General features: G+C 48.4%; 1 protein-coding gene across 1 annotated transcript; it reads left to right on the top strand.

Annotated features, from left to right (window-relative positions):
• Positions 1-157: 157 nt before the first annotated feature.
• Positions 158-18,123, top strand: LOC146658122 (phosphatidylinositol 3-kinase regulatory subunit alpha-like). The gene is made up of 17 exons (XM_085426562.1): positions 158-355; positions 2,986-3,438; positions 4,212-4,341; positions 6,750-6,842; positions 7,289-7,360; positions 7,444-7,560; positions 7,660-7,858; positions 8,871-8,953; positions 13,863-13,968; positions 14,043-14,141; positions 14,672-14,852; positions 14,924-15,049; positions 15,296-15,438; positions 15,696-15,872; positions 15,944-16,018; positions 16,324-16,494; positions 16,578-18,123. The coding sequence occupies exons 2-17, from the start codon at positions 3,247-3,249 to the stop codon at positions 16,765-16,767; spliced, it is 2,154 nt and encodes a 717-aa protein (XP_085282688.1). The 5' UTR covers positions 158-355; positions 2,986-3,246; the 3' UTR covers positions 16,768-18,123.
• The last annotated feature ends 2,021 nt before the right edge of the window (positions 18,124-20,144 follow it).

Here is a 20,144-nt window from a genome sequence, read left to right as displayed (position 1 = left end):
AATAACTTTAACATTTAGATTTTGGATTCTGATAAACACTATTATCCTGAAAACGAAGCATTTACGGTTAAATTGAACTTTTACGCCGATGCTTCGCGCTGTAAAATTAAAAGTCCCTTTTATTTTGAAAGCCCGTACCGGAACCTCTGTCTGTCACGCGCACTTGACACCTGTCTCCCTGCTGTAATACAGACGGACGAAGCACGAGTGTCTTCATCTGGGAAATAATCGATAAAACAGCGGCACGTCTCAGCTTTGAACTCCATCAGGAGGTCGTGTGCCCTCACTGCTTCGTCATGGCGCCCGCTGCTCGTGCTGTTGGAGGCTTTTATTGGTGAAACATCAAGAAATAAAGGTGAGACGTTTGAGCGTCTGAAGCTAGGTGGCTAAGCTAGCGCTGGCATGCATTGTCGTTTCCCGTTTCCTGAGGGGATCCATCGTCTGAAAGCTGCTCCTGATGCTGTTTTACAGCTTCTGGGAGCTTTACTTAAACTCTGTATCGATTAAGATTTCATGTGGCTAAAATAAAGTCAAAGTGTTTGGTTTTAGGCTCTGTGGGATAAACCCCGCGAGGTGGAAAGTCCCCTTAAAGTGGGTTTTTCTTCCTTTTCTGCTCTTTGAGTGACGAAAGTACCTTTAAAACCCGACAAATGTTCTCTGTTTGGTGTGTATGTTTGTATTTTTGTATATTGTGTGTATTTTATAATTATTAGCATTTTTAAATGTCGTCGCTTTTTCATTTATACGTCAATTTATCCAGAAATTCCAGTTTATTTAAATTAAATCTTAACGCATGTCCGCTTGAACCTGAACTAATTAAAATTCGTTAAACGACTTTTTTAAAAAAAATTTATCGGTCGATTAATGATTGAAGAGAAATTGGCGAAATTCAGATTCCAGCTCCTCAGTTTCGGGCTTTGTGTTTTCGGAGTGAGCCTTTTTCAGCCACACGGGAAACTAAAGACATCAAATCTGTTTCTGATTATTGGTTCAGTGTCTGACTGTTAAACGTCAGCAGGGACTTATTCTGCTGATGTTGTTAAAGTGTTGTGCAGCATCCACAGGCGTGTAACTCATTGTTGTCCCAGTTTATTATTCTCAGTTCTTATTTTCATGTTTTATGTTAGGATTTAATGCCAGAAATATTTTTCACAAATTCCGAAGTTCAAAATTAAAATTTGAGCTCTCCAGCTCCGAATCACGTGATCATTATAAACGTCTGTGAACAGAACGCAGTTTGTGGATTAACTGGAGGCGATTTTTACATTTAAATGATCAAAAACTAAACACGTTTCATTTCTGTGGTTGGATTTAAGCTACAGTTATTTACAGCTTAACAACAACAATAATAATAATAATAATAATAATAGTATTCCTCAGATGATTTTTGTCACGCGATTCATAAATAAATATAAAGGTGAACCACTGTGGAAAATGAGGCTTTGTTTGCATAATAACAATGTTGTCTCATTTTTACTGTTATACATCCACATTCTTCAGAAATGAGAAATGTTGTGAAATCCTCGAAAAAAAGAATTTATTATAGCGATGATGATGATGATGAGGCGCCTGATGAAGACCTGGAGTGTCTGAGTTATAACAGGAGCTGTCAGCAGCAGCTTTTATCTGAAAGCTTTTATTTTGATGGTCTGGTGATGGCCTTAATGATGGTGTTCACGCATGGCGCCGCCTTCTCTGACCGCAGCCGATGCACCTGTCCTCCAGTCTGACCAATCAAAGTCTGAGGTCTGGGTGGAAGTGATGGATGCTGCAGGTCATCAGCACTCAGTTCACAGCCAGCGTCCCTGACGGGGTGGGGGTTGGGTGAAGGCCTCATTAAAGCTGAACCATCTGCTCCATCAGGCGGTGCCGGTGTGAGGAGGCAGGTGACGCTCGACCTGCTCTGGCGTCTTTTTCAGAGAGAGTCTGTGTTTAAGCACAAAACTGCAGCCGGCCGTGACTCGCTGAAGCACTCGGAGGTTTCTGAGGCTCGTGGCGTGGAGTCACGTCTGATGCTCACAGCTTCGGTGAAACGTGTTACAGAACTTAAAAATGTCTCATTGTCTTTGTACCGTTTTCTTTTATTAATAGGATTGGAATAACTTGCATATTATATTATTTACATCATAAAAACATAAATTATATTTTTAAATAAAACACCCAAAAAACAACCGTGTAGATCATAACGTAAACGAGCTGTGAGCCGCTGCTCGCACTGTGGTGTCATGTGAGCACAGCTCAGTGTTCAAGCAGTACAAACCAAACAGGGAAACTCCAGGAAATGTAGTTTTGGTTTTTTTAAAATTTCTAATATTGTATGAAAAGCAAAACTGCAAACTTGACTGAATCCTTTCATTGAACCATCAGACACACTCTCTGCGCACACGTGGCAGCGCTGCTGCTGTCAGTGTGTTCCTGTGTAACAAACTGCAGACATGCGTGTGCGCATTAGTTTGACATCCCTCACACGTCTGTAACACTGTTCATGTTGCCTTCATATGAAGTCATTTAAAGGACAGGAAGTCACTTCATGTGTGTCCTGTTTCTGCATGTTTGACAGCCCTGATTTAAACGGTTGGTTATTAAAATAACCCACAGTGAGTTCTCCTGGCTGCGCACTAACGGAGAGCATCATGAAGACACGAGGATATTCATGAAGATCTGAAGCTTTGTGTTTAAGTGCTGATGTTTTCCGACGGACTCTGAGATCCGAGGCAGCGGGAATGACAGCGGCTCGCTGTGGTGGCTGAGCTGCTTCCTGGGGGAAACCCAGCACTGCAGCAGAACCAACGAATAAACTGACAGGAAGTTGGTTCTTCCTCGTTTTAAAGGTTAAATAAACGCTCGGGGAGCAGTTTATTAGGTACAGACTGTGTAGAAAAAGCATTTTTGTTTTGGAGCTTTTGCTCGTTAAATGATGAAAGCGTCTTCTGCCGCATCGCGTTCCTCACACTCATATGTAACCTTTGACCTCTCGTCTCTCAGGTGACCCGTCGCCTCCACAGATGTGGCCGCTACCTCTGCTGAGACTGCTGTTCATGAACCGCGAGGACGCGCTGATCGAGCGGCTGCGGCTCGGCCTGGAGGGATGACAGGACTGTGGCGGACCAACATGGAGACAGGGGAGACGCGCGTCCACATGGATTCTCCTCTTTAGACCCCTCAGGACACGGACTCAAACCTATGTTCATATTTTTTCACTCAGAGCTGTTTTGTTAGTTTTCGTGAAGCCATACTTGAGTCAGGATGAGCTCGGAGGGCTTTCAGTACCGAGCGCTCTACGACTACAAGAAGGAGAGGGAGGAGGACATCGACCTGCACGTCGGGGACGTGCTGCTGGTCACTAAGGGGGCGCTGCTGGCGCTCGGCTGCACCAACGGAGCCGAAGAACGGCCGTCGGAAATCGGCTGGCTGCCTGGTTTCAACGAAACCACACAGGTACGATGCCGCAGCAGAGACAGGAAGTGCTTTCAGACCGCACGAACCTCTCCCGTCACAGGAAGCTCTTCTTTTAGCAGAAGAAAGTAATAGAAGTTCTTAGTCTTTATTTTGGAGTCTTTTTGGCTCTGCTGGCCGTCTCTGTGAAAGAGCTGATGTGGTGACATCAAAGGTTACAGCAGTGGAAGCTCTGTGATAGGCTAATAACCTCTAACACACAGAGATGTGAGGCAGAGCTCAGTCTGGGCGTCTTTGTTCATTTAAAAGCTGCTGTGCAGACTGAACCCTGGTGCAGCTCGTTCAGTCACAACTCCTGCAGCAGCGCTTCCAATAAATCCTGCAGTCAGTGAAGCACTCGCTCTATTAGCACATGTGATGGAGGAAATGCTCCGTGTTGACTCGTCAAAGTGAGATATTTTACTTGCGTTTCCTCTCGGCTTCTTTTCGGTGATGCAAAGAGAAAACGAAGCTGAAGTAAAAGTGGAGGAGCGGCGTAGCTGCACGGCTCCGTCATCACGAAACTCCACAAACAGCTCTGCATCCCACATCCTCCTCGCTCTGACCCCACACCGAGGGGCTCCTCGGTGTGGGGTCAGAGCGAGGAGCTCAGGTTTTCTGACCTTCACGTTCGGTCCAGTCTGTTAGAATGATGGTGGGATTAACGGGAACGCTTGTAGCGTTTCTGCTGTGTGACCCAAACTAGCCTCCAAAAAATGATCGTTACTGACTTTATATGATTCTCACATCTGCGATCTTCGATTCGTGTACGACAGGAAAAAGGCGACTTCCCGGGAACGTATGTGGAGTTTGTCGGCAGGAAGCGGATGTCTCCACCCACCCCGAAGCCCCGCCCACCCAGGCCCCCATCTGCAGCGTCGGTGAGGGCCGACTCGGAGTCAGAGGGTGAGTAAAGTCGCTCAGATGCTTGTAGTTTGTTACCCACGTCCGATCCTGCTGAAACTTGTCCAACTTTTAAAACCTGAACAGCAACCATGGACCATCCTAATTATCTGTCATGTAGTCGTTCACACAGGACTTGTCTGGTGTTTGATACGAGTGACGAAGCTGCAAACAGAAGTCGTAGATTACAGGTTTCGACTCCACTTTGGTTCAACTGTGTGACTAGTTTGCTTCAAACCAGCTCGTTTGCTTCTAGAGTTGTTTTTTGTTTTTTTGAAACTGTTAAACGTGTTTTTTAAACATCATCCATCTTCATCCGCTTTGTCCGAGGCCGGGTCGCGGGGGCAGCAGCCTAAGCAAAGAGGCCCAGACCTCCCTCTCCCCAGCCACCTCCTCCAGCTTATCCGGGGGAACACCAAGGCGTTCCCAGGCCAGCCGAGAGATATAATCTCTCCAGCGTGTCCTGGGTCTGCCCCGGGGCCTCCTCCCGGTGGGTCATGTCCAGAACACCTCACCCAGGAGGCGCCCAGGAGGCATCCTTGTCAGATGCCCGAACCACCTCAGCTGGCTCCTTTCGATGTGGAGCAGCAGCGGCTCTACTCTGAGCCCCTCCCGGATGGCCGAACTTCTCACCCTATCTCTAAGGGAGAGGCCAGCCACCCTTCAGAGGAAGCTCATTTCTGCCGCTTGTATCCGCGATCTCGTTCTTTCGGTCACTACCCACAGCTCGTGGCCATAGGTGAGGGTAGGGACGTAGATCGACCGGTAAATTGAGAGCTTCGCTTTTACACTCAGCTCCCTCTTCACCACGACGGACCGGTGCAGCGTCCGCATTACTGCAGCTGCAGCCCCAATCCGTCTGTCGATCTCCGGCTCCCTTCTCCCATCACTCGCGAACAAGACCCCGAGATACTTGAACTCCTCCACTTGGGGCAGGAACTCATCCCCGACCCGGAGTGGGCACTCCACCCTTTTCCATTTTTTAAACATGTTATTGAATTTTGTCATATACGTCAGGCCAAATAAAGAGGCCGACGTGCCTGCATGACACGATGTGGAGCCGTCCTCCTGGTGTCACACAGGGTTGTATAAAAGCGCTCTGAGAGGAAGTGCTTATGTTTTAAAAGCAGACTGAGCTCGAGCGTCAGCCGTCCCAACATCCCAGCACAGCAGCAGAAACCAGTTCCCCAGTTTATGAACCAGTGAGCACAGCGATGTAGATGAGAAACATCAGGCTGCTAAAACAAACACATCATGTGTTTTCTGCTGATTTTATAGAAGAAGAAGAAAAGCTGGCGTAAAAATGCAGATTCAGAGACGATCAGCTGTGCAGCAGATCTGATTAAAACGATGCACGGGAAGACGGCAAGAGAATGAAGACAGTAAATAATAAAGCGAGTAAATAAAAATGTAAATTATTGCTATTTCTTGTTTATATTGTTTCCTCGGGCGGGTCGAGGAGGTCGGCAGGGAAGCGTCACACAGGCGTCGCCTCCTGCGGGTGCAGTGCTCCGATCCCAGCTTCGTGATCTCACAACTGCAAACTCAACAACTAAGAATCTGAAACAGCCTGATCCCTGTCAGCTGTTACCACAGCAACCACTCTGCACAACATCCAAACGCCACGGTCACGGAACACGTTAGCTTCCTTAAACCTTCAGTTAGAGGTAGACGTGATGCTCGCCGTCACATGGAGCCAGAACAGATTCTGATCTGGGACCAGCCGAAAGCCTGAAAGAGGGAGCCGTGAAATCTGTAAACCGACACTGAAACTTGTTTTTGTCGCTCTGCCCTGAAGAAACTGAAAGGTTTCAGCCCGATCGCTCGCTCAGTGATTCAGGTTCCTTCAGCTGCTTCCTCAACAGAGCAACAGCACACACCTGTGTGTGTGACGACCCTGCACCTGCAAGCTAGAGCCTGAGAAGACTCGAGCAGATTAGAGACGCTCACGTCCTGATACACTCCTCAGAGAGACACACACGCACACACACACACACACTAACAGACACACACACACAGCTCGGGTTGAGTCAGGGCTGCGGTTGCTGAGTGAACAGATCTGCTGCCACCCGCCTCACAGAGCACAGGAAGTGTGTGTGCGCGCGCTGTGTGTGTGTGTGTTTGTGCGCGCTGTGGTTAAAGCTGCTGGCAGCAGAATCCTGATTATTGTTGTTACCTGCGTGTTTCACAGAACTGTTTTGCTCACTCAGCTTCCTGTTGCCTACATCCTTTCAAAGTAAAAGCTGTTATATGCTCTCATTTCCTCCTCCATAATTTTAGTCCCCCCCCGGTTTCCTTGTATACTTTATGACATCATAAAGGTTAAGGGAGGGAGATCAATGTCTCGTTATGAATCTTATTACTTTGACTTTTGAGTTGAAATCTTGCGTGTGCTGTTTGTTCTTCTTCAGGTCTCGTGCTGCCGGACCTCCCCGAGCAGTTCGGACCCCCGGACACGGCCCCGCCCCTCCTCAGCAGACTGATGGAGGCCATAGAGACCAAAGGTACCGAACACACTGACGTGGATTTCCAACCAGTTCCCGTCTCTGTGTCTGGTTTCAAAGTTTATCTTTGTTGTTCTTCTGAGGCTTCGAGACGCCTACATCTGCAAACGGCACACTAACCCTTCAGATGCATTCACAGCTTTATTCTGACCTTTTCTTCCTTCACTCTGATGTCACTGCGTTGGTGTTTTCCAGCATTTAAACTGAACATTTGAAGCTTCGTGACTTTCAGTCTGTAGGAACTTGTTCACAGTTCTGCAGAGTTCTCAGAAATGCATTTGTGGACACTTCATTAGATCCAGCTTCAGTTTAGGAGCTCATAATAGTTCTCTCTAAACTATGTTCCTCATGTCAGGTTGAACATAAAGCAAACTGAGTGTGAAGTTTGAAATATTGATCTGACGAAGTCTTCAGCTGGTGTTTGTAACATGCGTGTGTTGCTGCAGGTTTGGACAGCCCCGGCCTGTATCGCAGCCTCAGCGGCGGCGGAGTGGACACGCAGCAGCTCGCAGACGCAGGTGAGGAGGGCGTGTTTTCACCTGTGAATTACAGAACGACTGCATCGTGAAATCTCTGCTTAAACTGATGTGTTTGTTTTCAGACCTGGAGCAGCTGGAGGCCCCGTCCCTGTGTGACGGGGTGGTGCGGTTCCTGCAGGATCTCCCCGGTCCCGTCCTGCCAGCCTCGCTGCAGGCCGACATGATCCACGCCGTTCAAGGTCAGAAGAAGCCCCACGATCCCGCCCCCGTCTCCCTCTTTCACACCGCATCTGGTAGTTTGTTCACACTTCTGTCCTGTTTCCTGTTCCTGCTTTCAGAGGTCAGAGACCTAGAGGAGTGCGCCCAGTTGCTGCGGAGCGTGGCCAGCTCGCCAACTTGCCCCGCCCAGTATGGGCTGACCTTGCTCAGCGTGGTTAGACACCTGGCCCGACTGTGCCTGCACGGCTCCAGGAACCAGCTGAGCCCCCGAAACCTCGCCGAGAGCTTCAGCCCGCTGCTGTTCAGACAGACAGCCGGGTCAGTGATCTACAGCTGTTAATACACACGTGACGGGTTATTAACACACACACACGTGACGGGTTATTAACACACACACACGTGACGGGTTATTAACACACACACACACACACACACGTGACGGGTTATTAACACACACACACACACACACACGTGACGGGTTATTAACACACACACACACACGTGACGGGTTATTAACACACACACACACACACACGTGACGGGTTATTAACACACACACACACACACACGTGACGGGTTATTAACACACACACACACACACACGTGACGGGTTATTAACACACACACACGTGACGGGTTATTAACACACACACACGTGACGGGTTATTAACACACACACACACACACACACGTGACGGGTTATTAACACACACACACACACACACACGTGACGGGTTATTAACACACACACACACACACACACGTGACGGGTTATTAACACACACACACACACACACACGTGACGGGTTATTAACACACACACACACACACACACACACGTGACGGGTTATTAACACACACACACACACACACACGTGACGGGTTATTAACACACACACACACACACACACGTGACGGGTTATTAACACACACACACACACACACACGTGACGGGTTATTAACACACACACACACACGTGACGGGTTATTTATACAGACTTTATTTTCTTTTCCATACTAAGTTGAAGGAATGTTTCATAACACATTTTATGACTCGTAAGAGCAGCTAACATGGAGAGGTAAGGTTGTCGTGTTGTCTGGCTTGCAAACCCCGATGCCTGAAGCTTAGCTTCGATGGGTCACGCTGCTCTGGTTCAGGGAGTCACTGATGGCAGGAAGGACGTGAGCTGCTCGCAGGTCCTGGCACATGCACATATTTGAGGCCACACTCACAGGAAGTGTGATGATTAATGATGATTAATAAGATGAAGCAGAGAAAACCTTTGACCCATTTTGTTAACGGCACTGATGATGTTGTCTCTGTGTTCAGGTCTGAGTCGGGTCTGGATCCTCTGGTTCAGGTCCTGGAGGTTCTGATAACCAGCGAGCTCAACATGAACCAGGCCGCACCAGGTAACACACCTGCCTGTGTTCGAGTGGCTGAGCGTTGATGTGCATGTGTGTGAAACTCCCGTATGGTTGCTCTCAGCCGTCACGTTTAGTCTGTCACGCACAGCTGTTGCTCAATCGAACGGTTCAGATGAGACGGCGGTGGAAAGATGAGTCTGAAAAAGTGCAGCAACAAAGATTTGATGACGGGGTTTATTGGTAAAGACTGCACGAGGCTTTGGTTTCACTCCGGGAAGTACTGAAGCTCTCAGCCTGACCACTGTGGCTCATTTCCAGCTCCACAGTTTTATTCTCGGACTCTGCTGAAGTCCAAAAATTATCCTCCTTTCTCTTACACTCAAGTTGTTTTGGCTCCTCCTCCTTTAAGATGATCAGGGATGCCTTTCTCCCGATTGGCTGCTCCTCGTGAACATGAAGTAGGTGGTGCTTATCCATCCTCTCTGACATCACGCAGATCCAAGAGTGTTTAGAGCGTTCTGAGGCCTGAGCGCCGTCCTCACACTGTCGAACGACAGGTTTGTTTTTACATTTTACACGTCGTACAGAAGAATCAGGCGCCGTTTAAGCTCGCGGTTACTTTGGCAACATCTGTGAGGCCTTTGGGTTAAGATGTGACAGGAAGTGATCAGCCTGTGCTGAGGTACAGTCTGGTACTTTTGTTCAGCAGACGGTGGAAACGGTTGAAATGATGCTCGTGATGAAAGCAGCGCAGCTCACGGGTGGTTCCAGAACTTCCTGTTTCATGTTTTTCACAGCGAGGATGACCCAGAGCACCGAACGTCTGTTCTGTCTTTATTATTGTTATTATTATTATTTCATGCTTACTTTATCATGTGTCACGGTGTAATTACGGCCTCACTCCTCTGGATCGTTTTTGGCAGCTGTTGTTAACATTGGTCCTCATGTGTGCACCGGCACACGTGATTGGCTGTTAGAAAGCAGATGATTGGCTCTTCGGCAGGATTTCTGTCATACATTTGCCATTTTGGGGGTTCAGGAATTCTGCAGCTCATTCCTGTCCCATTAAGGAAGGAAGGAGTTTTTTTTTCTTTGTTTTGTTATTTCAGGATGATGATTGGCTGAAGCATCGGGTGCTGCGGGTAACAGAGCAAAGATGGATTTGGAGAGAAATGGAAGGTTTCAGCAGATCAAACCTCTCAGATGTGACGGGAGGGAATATTTAAAGCCTGAATCAGCTGATTTAAAAAAAGCACACATGCTCGCTGGCGTTTGTCTCTGGGTCAGTTAAGTGGGTCAACGAGCAGCTCTGACTGCGTTAGTCACTCATCCATCGACTCATCCATCCACTCTGCTCGGCTCTGAGTCAGCCGGTCAGCAGCTGAAACGATGACATCACCCGTCCACAGAGTGAGAGATGCAGCAGACGAAGAGGGGAGGGAGGAGGGGGGTGTTGCCTTGGTGATATCACTGCCATCACAGGATTGGCTGGAGCCATCGGTGATGTCACACATCTCCAAGCTGCTCTCCTGAGCTTTGAACCGAGACTGCGAGAGAGAGGGAGAGAGAGACGGATGGGAGAAAGTTGCGTCGTTTGGAAACGTCTCCGAGCCGCGGACGGCGAGCTGGAAAAATAAAAAAGGAGGTTTTGAGGCCGTGGAGGCGGAGCAGAGCTGCAGGTGCAGAGCGAAGCCACGTCCAGCAGGCCCGAGTCGAGCGAGGTGACCGAAAATGAAGATGTAGCTGAGATGACGTCAGATTTTTGGCGGCCGAACGGGCTGAAAGCAGCGGGACATGAGAGCCGGGCGTCCGTTCGTTTCTGAGGACTCGACAGGTGACGGTTTAGGGGCCGACATGGAGCGAGAGGAGGGAGGCAGGGCCGAGGCGCTGAGGGGACGAGACAAGATCCTCTGCTACATCAACATGCAGAGCCCAGGTAGGAGTCAAACCCCCACCTGGAGGGAGCAGCGCCTGATCAGATGGCCGCAGCGGCGAGACTAAACCTGTGTCGGGTTAAACATCTGTGTCGGGTTAAACATCTGCATCAGGAGCTGGAAGTTTGTTTGCTGTGAAGCCTCAAAATGTGTTTCCATGTTATTCCTGATGTTCTCGTCATCCCACCCAAGTCACCATGATCAGGCTCAACCCGGCGGTGCACGTGTGAATGCAGATGTGCGATGGAGTCGAGGTTAAAAATGTGACGTCGCTGTGTGCTTCAGGAGTCGGCACATCTTCATCTCGTGGTGATTTCACCAGAGCGAGTGTCGGAGTGTTTCCCGAAGCACAGATGCGTCTGAAGCGATTTCCTGCCATGCGTGAGAAAGAAAAATGGTGTCAAACCTGATCTGAGCTCAAAGTTCAGACCTAAAAATGGCCACGAGACGCGGCGAGCTCCGAGAAACTGCTCCGACGCTTAGTTTAGTTTCAGGTGTTTGTGCTGCAAAGCTCTGGTTTTCACTTGTTATCAATGGCGTGCGCCTCCTCCCCGTGCGCCTCCTCTAAAAGCTCAGACTCACTTGCTGTTCAGTTGAGCAGAAAGTGAAGCTTCAGTCAGAGGGCGAGGTGTTCCTCAGAGAAACATGAAACGTGTTAAACTTTATTTTGGTGAAGCAGACAGTCGATTTGGAGGCTGCTGTTTTCAGGCCGGATGGGCTGAACGCAGCGTGCTGTCACTTTTATTTGTGAGTGACCAAAAGCTCAGTTTCACTTCCTCTTTAACAAACGAAATGGCGCTCTTTCTCTACAGCTCGGTCCTAATATGCTCCGTTATTTTAGTACTCGAGTATTCAGTCGAATAATCGAGTATTTGGATAAGAAAGGATTTCTGACAGGTGTGTGTGTGTGTGCGCGTGTTGAAGAACATCGACATTCTCAGAGTTTTACTCTCTGCTGTGATGCAACGTTTCCTGCTGGTGTTAATAATTAATAGTTAATATAAATACTTAATCAATGTTAAGAATAATTTTCAGTTATTAAGACAATTTAATAAACATTTTGTTCATATTTATGTGAATCTTGAAAATAAAGTTACTAAAGCCTTGAAACAGTTGTGGTCTGGTACCCCCCGAGCCCCCCTTTAGACTCCGCCCTGTTGCTGCCTGATTTAAACATGGTGTCAGACGGAGCTCACTTTGCTGCAGCCGGTGACGTGTGGAGCAGGTGCACAGGTGTTTGTGCAGCACCTGTTCTCAGTGAGGAGGCTCCTCCGTGCTGCCGGCACGTCGCTGAGGTTTCTGTTGGTTGTGCTGTCAGATGAAGACGCGTCCCTAAATCTGGCGTGGAGCTTTAAAAGCCCCGCCAGCGCACGCGCTCACACAGTCCCACTGTTCTTTCTGTGGGTCACACTGCTGGTTAGTTGTGGTTTCTTCGATATAGTCTGCACAACAAAGTGATCCCTCCCCCCTCCCCTCATCAGTCACTGATGTGTCACATGACTGCAGATACCTTTGACATCAGGGTGAACGTCAGAGTCAGTGAGCGCCTATAAATCAAGTCGCAGGATGTTTGTTTTAACAAAGGTTTAAATACTTTCTGTTCACTCAAATGCTCACCTGTTAGCGCCCCCTGGTGGTGTGACTTTAGAACAGGTGACGCTGTGAGGAGGAGAGCACCGGTTCCCAACAGCACTTACCTCACGGTGTTTCATGTAGTACAGACTCTACAGCAGCGGTAGATAACTCCAGGCCTCGAGGGCCGCTGTCCTGCAGTTCTTAGATCCAGCACAGCTGAGTCAAACGGCTAAACCACCTCCTCGACATGTCTTGAAGTTCTCCAGAGGCTGGTAATGAACTCATCATTTGATTCAGGTGTGTTGGCCCAAAGTGAGATCATTGAGCTAAAACCAGCAGGACAGCGGCCCTCGAGGCCTGGAGTTGCCCACTGCTGCTCTGCAGCATGAGAGAAACTCACCCAGGAGCATTTGGTGACAGTGGGAAGGAAGAACTCCTTTAATCCGCTCTTTAAGTGATGACGTGATGAAACCTGCTTCCAGGCCCAAACTACTCTGCGTTTAATAAGCTGTTGTGTTTTTAACATGTTTTGTATCTTGTTCTATTTAATCTCAAAAAGCCCCTAAAAACAGTCAGTGATCCCTGTTTTTATTGCCGCTAATCGTTTTAAAGCTCAGTGTTTAAACCCTTACGATGTAACTGCAGCCCAGCAGCAGTACATTAATGACTAACCTCGTACTGTGGATGGATTATCTCAGTTGTTCTCCTGACTGAAGTTTGGTCCGTTTACAGCATCCTGCCATCGATTGCATTTGTCTCTAACCATCAGGAACCTTCACGTTAACTTTCATCGAGTGGAAAAGTGTTAGTGTTCGTCCTCCAGCATTTATGTTGGAAGTGACAGCAGAGCTGTACGTTTGAATTTTCAGAAGTCTCTCAGTCAGAACATGTTATATCATGTTTAGGTGGAAGCTAGCGAGCTAACCTTCTGCTAACTTCTAACTCTGTTAAATGTCATAAATCCTGTTTTCATGGATGTTAAACTCAATTGTTACACCTGGTAAAGCAGCAATGCTGATGATTTTATTACAGATGAAAGACAGTTTGTAACTCTCAGTGATGCCGCAGTGTTCATTTGACTTTGGGCCCAGACACAGCTAATAACGTCAGACTTAAAGACCAGATAGGATGAAAACTATTAAAAGAAACCAGGATGAGGGAGTGGAGGATCCAGGGTCACCTGGTCCAGCCCTAACTATATGCTTTAGCAAAAAGGAAAGTTTCAGGCTGAAGAGGGGTCTGAAAACTGAAGGCTCTGCCTCCCATTCTACTTTTAAATACTCTAGGAACAACAAGTAGGCCTGCAGAGCGAGAGCGAAGTGCTCTAATAGGGTGATATGGTACTACAAGGTCATTAAGATAAGATGGGGCCTGATTATTCATCCATCAAAAAGACAACTGCTCCGTCTCCGGGTGTGACTCCTCCTCCTCGCTCTCTGTTTCAGCTTTACCTCCTAAACCTGTGAAGTCTTCGGCTCCGGCTCCTTCCACCAGTTTCAACAACAGCATGGTTCTGCAGGACGCCGAGTGGTACTGGGGAGACATTTCCAGGTAACACACACACACACCGTGGGAGGACATGCAGGATGTACTGAGTGATGCAGAGTCTGTTTTTGCCGTTTTAGGGAGGAGGTGAACGAGAAGCTGAGGGACACGGCCGACGGTACGTTTCTGGTCCGAGACGCCTCCACCAAGATGCACGGAGATTACACTCTGACTCTGAGGTAAAGCTCTCAGTGCATCACCGGCTTTTCAAACACAGGTTTAAAATCCAGTGAGCAGAAATGAAGCGTTTAAATAATGTTTAAATGTAAAGACTGAATGATCTACAGGTGTGACGGGTGGAAGAGCCAAAACTCGTGGATACGAGGCTCAAATAAAGCTGAGAGAAACGTTCAGCTGAAAGTCGACATTAACAGTTGAATAGAATGTGGAACAGGATGAAACCTTTGCTAATCTTGTAAGAATAAAACATTCATACAAAGTTAAACAACTTTATACTCGTTAATTCACATTTTTAAAATCCTCTAAAAATAATTTACTCTACGTGAGCTGTGGCTGCTCACCTGCAGCGCCCTCACTGTCCACCAGGGGCCAAGGCTCTACGCCTTCCAGCCGATTTACAGATTTCGTGGTTTGCACAGTTACAGTCTTGTTTGTGCAGTAAACGTCCACAGCACGACTGTCTGCTTTGTGTCTGGACGATGCCGCGGGCTCTGAGTTGACCAGCTCTCCGTTCTCTCGTCACCTGCAGGAAAGGAGGCAACAACAAGCTGATAAAGATCTTCCATCGGGAGGGGAAGTACGGCTTCTCCGACCCCCTGACCTTCAGCTCGGTGGTGGAGCTGATCAACCATTACAGACACGAGTCTCTGGCCCAGTACAACCCCAAACTGGACGTCAAGCTGCTCTACCCGGTCTCCAAGCACCAGCAGGTGGGTCGCGCTCTCCGAGAGTCTGCGTCTGGTTAACGACGGCGTCTGACCGCTGCGTTGTTGTCGTTCAGGATCAGGTGGTGAAGGAGGACAGCATCGAGGCGGTGGGGAAGAAGCTGCACGAGTATCACCTGCAGTACCAGGAGAAGAACCGAGAGTACGACAGGCTGTACGAGGAGTACACCAGAACGTCGCAGGTACGCTCGGAGGAAGTTCTCTAATAAAACTACAGATTTGTCAAACAGAACTACAAACAGTGATGATCAGGATACTTACAGGGTTTTTAAGAAAGAGCTGATTCTTTACTTTTAGTGCTCGATCATTTAAGGGTGTTAACGGGGAACTCTGAGTACTGGAGTAGAAGAGGACTGAGAGACTACAGTTAATTAAAATGATTACATTTAAATTATGGTAAATAAAACATTCCTCCTCATCATCATCAGGAGATCCAGATGAAGAGGACGGCCATCGAGGCGTTCAATGAGACCATAAAGATCTTCGAGGAGCAGTGTCAGACTCAGGAGCGCTTCAGCAAAGAGTACATCGAGAAGTTTCGCCGGGAGGGAAACGACAAGGAGATCCAGAGGTAAGCCGCTACCATGGCAACTGTGACGGAGCTCGTTGAGGGGAAAGCACATCTACACACACTAAAAGGAAGCCGGTTGCCATGGCAGCAGAGACTGCAGGGGGAAAGCCACCTGCTGGTAAACGAAGTTTGGAGTCAGAAATGAGCTTCAGCTCAGTTTGATCTGAATGTTTTTATATCCAGACGACGAGTCTGCGCGCTCGCCGTGCAGCGGCGTGTTTGTCACGTGACAGTGAACTCCCGCTGTGTCTCCGCAGGATCATGGAGAACTACGACAAGCTCAAGTCCCGCATCAGCGAGATCGTGGACAGCAAGCGCCACCTGGAGGTGGACCTGAAGAAGCAGGCGGCCGACTACCGAGAGATCGACAAGAAGATGAACAGCATCAAACCGGACCTGATCCAGCTCCGCAAGACCAGGGACCAGTACCTGATGTAGGTGACGCCCAGAGCGCAGCACTGTGACGCCCGGTGTGATAGACTAATAACTGTGTGTGCGTTCACAGGTGGCTGACTCAGAAAGGCGTTCGGCAGAGGAGGCTGAACGAGTGGCTCGGCCTGAAGAACGAGACCACAGAGGAGTAAGTACCGACCGCACCAGCGGCTCAAACTGTTTGTTTTAGTGCCCAAAGCCTCCGTCAGCTGCTCCACCCAAAGGAGGAGGAGTCACAAATAAGTCCAGCCTTTAGCATTCAGTGTGACTGTAAAACGATGATGGCAGGTCACGCTGTGTAGCCACAGAAACCTCGTTAAATTTACCTGAAAGGTCAAAGGTCACACAAGGGGGCACCAGCCCACACAGTGCAGGCAGCTCTCAGCCTGAGCAGAAAGTAGAAGTACTCGAGTAAAGCAGCTTCCTCACAGTCCTCTGTCTCCGCCCTCTCAGCGAGTACAGCATGGTGGAGGATGAGGAGGACCTTCCTCATCACGACGAGCGTCTGTGGCGCCTCGGAAACATCAACCGCAGCCAGGCGGAGTCTCTGCTGCGAGGGAAGAGGGACGGCACCTTCCTGGTGCGGGACAGCAGCAAGCCGGGCTGCTACGCCTGCTCCGTGGTGTAAGCAACACTCCATCTTCCTCCTGCTCCTCTTCTTCACCCGTTTGCTGCACATCAGCCTGACCTTTCTTTCTCCCCCACAGGGTGGATGGCGAGGTGAAGCACTGCGTCATCAACAAGACGAGCACCGGCTACGGCTTCGCCGAGCCCTACAACCTGTACGGCTCGCTGAAGGAGCTGGTGCTGCACTACCAGCACACGTCGCTGGTCCAGCACAACGACTCGCTCAACGTCACGCTGGCCTTCCCCGTCTACAGCCAGCAGAGACGGTGACCCGCCCCCCGACATCGTTTACACGCCCCCCTCCCCGCCTCTCCTCATTTCCCTCCTCTGACACAGATCAGCGTCTGGATGAAGCTTGTTGTTCAGGCTGACGCGCCGATAAAGGTTTTCCTGTGAAAGGCGACGTGAAGCTTGAACTTCCTGCGAGGAACACGTTACAGACGTGCCCGTTTCACGCTTTCCCTTCTGTCAGCATGCTCAAGGTGCTCCGGGCTGTTTGTCTGCTACAGATCGATGTCACCGAGGAACAGAAGCGAGGCGGGGACGCCGTGTTTCACGGGCGGGGCTGCTGTCAAACCTGGTGTGACCAAAATTTACAGGCTTGATGATTTATTCAGTATGACCCAAAATGAGCAGAGGTCAGAGGTCATTGGTTCCTCAGACTTCTGTAGGACTGGAAGTATTTGTCGCCCTCTGGTGGCGTTCAGGTAGAATGCAGGTGAAGGTGTTTCCTGACTGTGACCCTGCAGCTGCGTCCATGTTTCCCTGCCTGTGTTTAACTTTGTGCGACAGTTTCCGGTCCTTCGTGCAAACTCGACACATGTAAACATTAATACGTTTGATTTAAAACGTTCATTCTGACTCTTTGATTTCAGCCTTTTGTTCTCTGTGATGCGGCTCAGAGTCACAGCAGGTCGTGCGCTGGCGTTGTTGAAGAACATGTTTCAGTCTGAGGGGAAACGAAGCTCAGCCCGACGGGTCTGATCCGGCGTGATACGGGCACGTGTTCGGCCTGAGCGCAGCGGGCACGTCGGGATGATGAACGCTTTAATCATGGCGCTGATCCGGCTGCAGCTCGGCCGATGAGCAGGACGATGATGAAGAGGTCTCGGTGTGAACACTGTGACTCTGGACGAGGGCTAAACCCGACCGAGCGAGGACTCGTCCCCGCCTCCCTCCCGTGTTTCAGTTCCTCAGTTTGTGCATCCTGGACTTCGCCGCTCTTTAATTCTTCTTTTCTTTACGCGCCCGTCAGCACAAGTCCGAGGTCTGGATCAGAACCGAGGTCGATCATAAACGAGCGGCGGAAGGTTTCAGTCGTGGAATCGAGTTTCCTGAACTTCGGACTAAACAGCCGCTGAACACCGGTTTGCTCAGTTCGACCACTGACGAGGTTTTTATGGCTTATTATTATTTTCCTGTGTGGCTCGTTAGAGGACACGCCCCACTGTGACACTCAGTACGGAGGCGTGGCCTGAACTCCCGCTGAGACGTTTGAAACGTGGATGCTTCAGGTTTGTGGACTTTGTGACGCCTGTTACTAAAAAACCAAAACTGTAAAATGTTTGAGATGAACTGTTTGGAAGCTGGAATAAACAAAAGTGTCGGCCTTTACGCTGAAACATTGACGCGTCTGTTTGTCGTCAGTCTGTGCTCCGTTTAGCGTCAGCATCACGTCTCAGTGCTCGCTGAAAATCAGCTGATTGATTTATTTGTACAGTAAACTCAGCTGATGTAACAGCTGCAGGTTCTCCGGCTACGTGGAGGCGTTAACCCTGACCCCCGACACCCGAGCAGGAATGAGTAGGGATGGGTACCGGTGTCATGGCATCGGTTCTGACATAAACGGTAGTAACCAGACCGAAAAGCAGCGCACATTTCGGTGCTTTTTTTTCCTGAGCTGTGATACACTTCTAGCCAATCATTTTACGTTTCCGAGGATAGTAGGCGGGGCCAGGTACGTGCGTTCTTTTAGAGCAGAGCTACAGATTAAAAATGCCCAAGGCGAAGCGGTCAAAGTCTGGCTGTACTTCACAGCAAAAGATGCAAACTCAGCAGCAACAAGTGCTTTAAGCTGATACTGTGATACTGTCAAAGGAGGTAACACCAAGAATCCGATGAAACACATAGCGTTTTTTTTAAAAGCCCAGAAATGCGCCGTATTTGATAGCTTGCTGCGAGACCTCACACTGTGCACATCTACTGCGGGTGGGTTGGCTGTTATGCAACATCCCCCAAAAACCCGAAGAGGAGAGTCCTGGCCCCTAGCCCTGCCAGTGTAGCAGAAATGATGAGGATGATGATGCAGCAGCAGCCGTTCTTCTCTGCGTGAGTAGCTAATTTACGTTGAGTAGGCCAACCACGTTATTACATTAATGCATGTAAGGTGAACTAGCAAACATCATCATAGCTACATGCGGCTGTCTTCTTGTTTGATGGCAGATACTCCCTTCACCCTGGCCAAAAAGGCTAAAATGACCAAAGAAAAAGTGGAAAACAGCTGAACATGAGAGGTTTAGGACAAAGTTTGTGTTTTTTCCATTGTTTAAGCACTGCTTCCAGCCAAGAGTGATACCATATATGCCCCATAGCTGCAGAAAAGGCTAACATTGTTATCTTTTTACAAAAACCAGCTGAACATGAGAAGTTTTTGGACCAATTTTGTGTTCTCCATTCTTTAAGCACCGGCACCGTTTCAAAAGTACCGGTTTGGCACCGGTATCGGATAAAACCTAAACGATACCATCCCTAGGAACGAGCATCGCTGTTTGATCGATTTGATTCACCGGAGAAAACTTCACAAAGTGCATTCTGGGTAAAATTTGAAGGTTCACATCGGGCTGCTTAGAACAGGCCACAGCAGAGGGAAGGTCTCCCTGCTGGATCAGGATCCACACGGCTCAGTGACGCGCTGGTCGAGGCTTCAGATCGACGCCCAAAGATGCTTTTCAGCGTTTGAAAGTAAACATTTAAACATCTTCTTAAAGTTACTGCACAAAACAGCTGAATGTGATGGAGTCACTGCTCCATGACGTGATCTCAAGTTGTAAAAATATTTACTGCCGAGCAAGAAGGACAAACTTGTAACCTGTTTAAATAATCGAATCTTTGTTTTTCAACACTAAGTTTTTGGTTTTAAATGAACTTTTAGGCTTGTAGATGAAAAGTGAAGCTGAAACCAGCAGCGCTGCTTTGGTCATCGTAACATTAAACAGGTTTATAAGTTTTAACTGTTTTATTCTAAAGTAAGGTTTGTTTTATTGTACATCAGAGGACTTTAACAGCTGTAAATGTGTAATTATGTTACAATAGGTTTGAGTATAAAACAGCTGACACGTCAAACACAACCTGCACATCCATCAAATCATGTGACTGTGGACGCTGCATAATACCAACAACACTGATTCATTTCATTAGTCTTACAATTAGTACTGAAAACCTTTAATTTCTTGTATCTGTACTATCCCCACTAAATTATTCCAGAAGTATTACAACAACCATATTTTTTTAAATAGTTTTTAAAATATTTTAAAATATCAGAAAATATTTAATATTTTTAAAGTACTAGAAATTGAAAAAAAGCTTCCTGTCAGGTTGACGTGTTTAAACGTGTCCGTGAATGACGTTAAAGCCGCAGCTCTGTGTCG

The sequence above is a fragment of the Rhamphochromis longiceps genome, linkage group LG12 (genome assembly GCF_057381845.1).
Source record: "Rhamphochromis longiceps isolate RC_006_pf linkage group LG12, R_longiceps_female_GT1.1, whole genome shotgun sequence".
In the NCBI taxonomy this organism is placed as follows: domain Eukaryota; kingdom Metazoa; phylum Chordata; class Actinopteri; order Cichliformes; family Cichlidae; genus Rhamphochromis; species Rhamphochromis longiceps.
The sequence above is the reverse complement of the archived record's forward strand: the minus strand, read 5'-3'. Positions and strand labels throughout refer to the sequence as shown.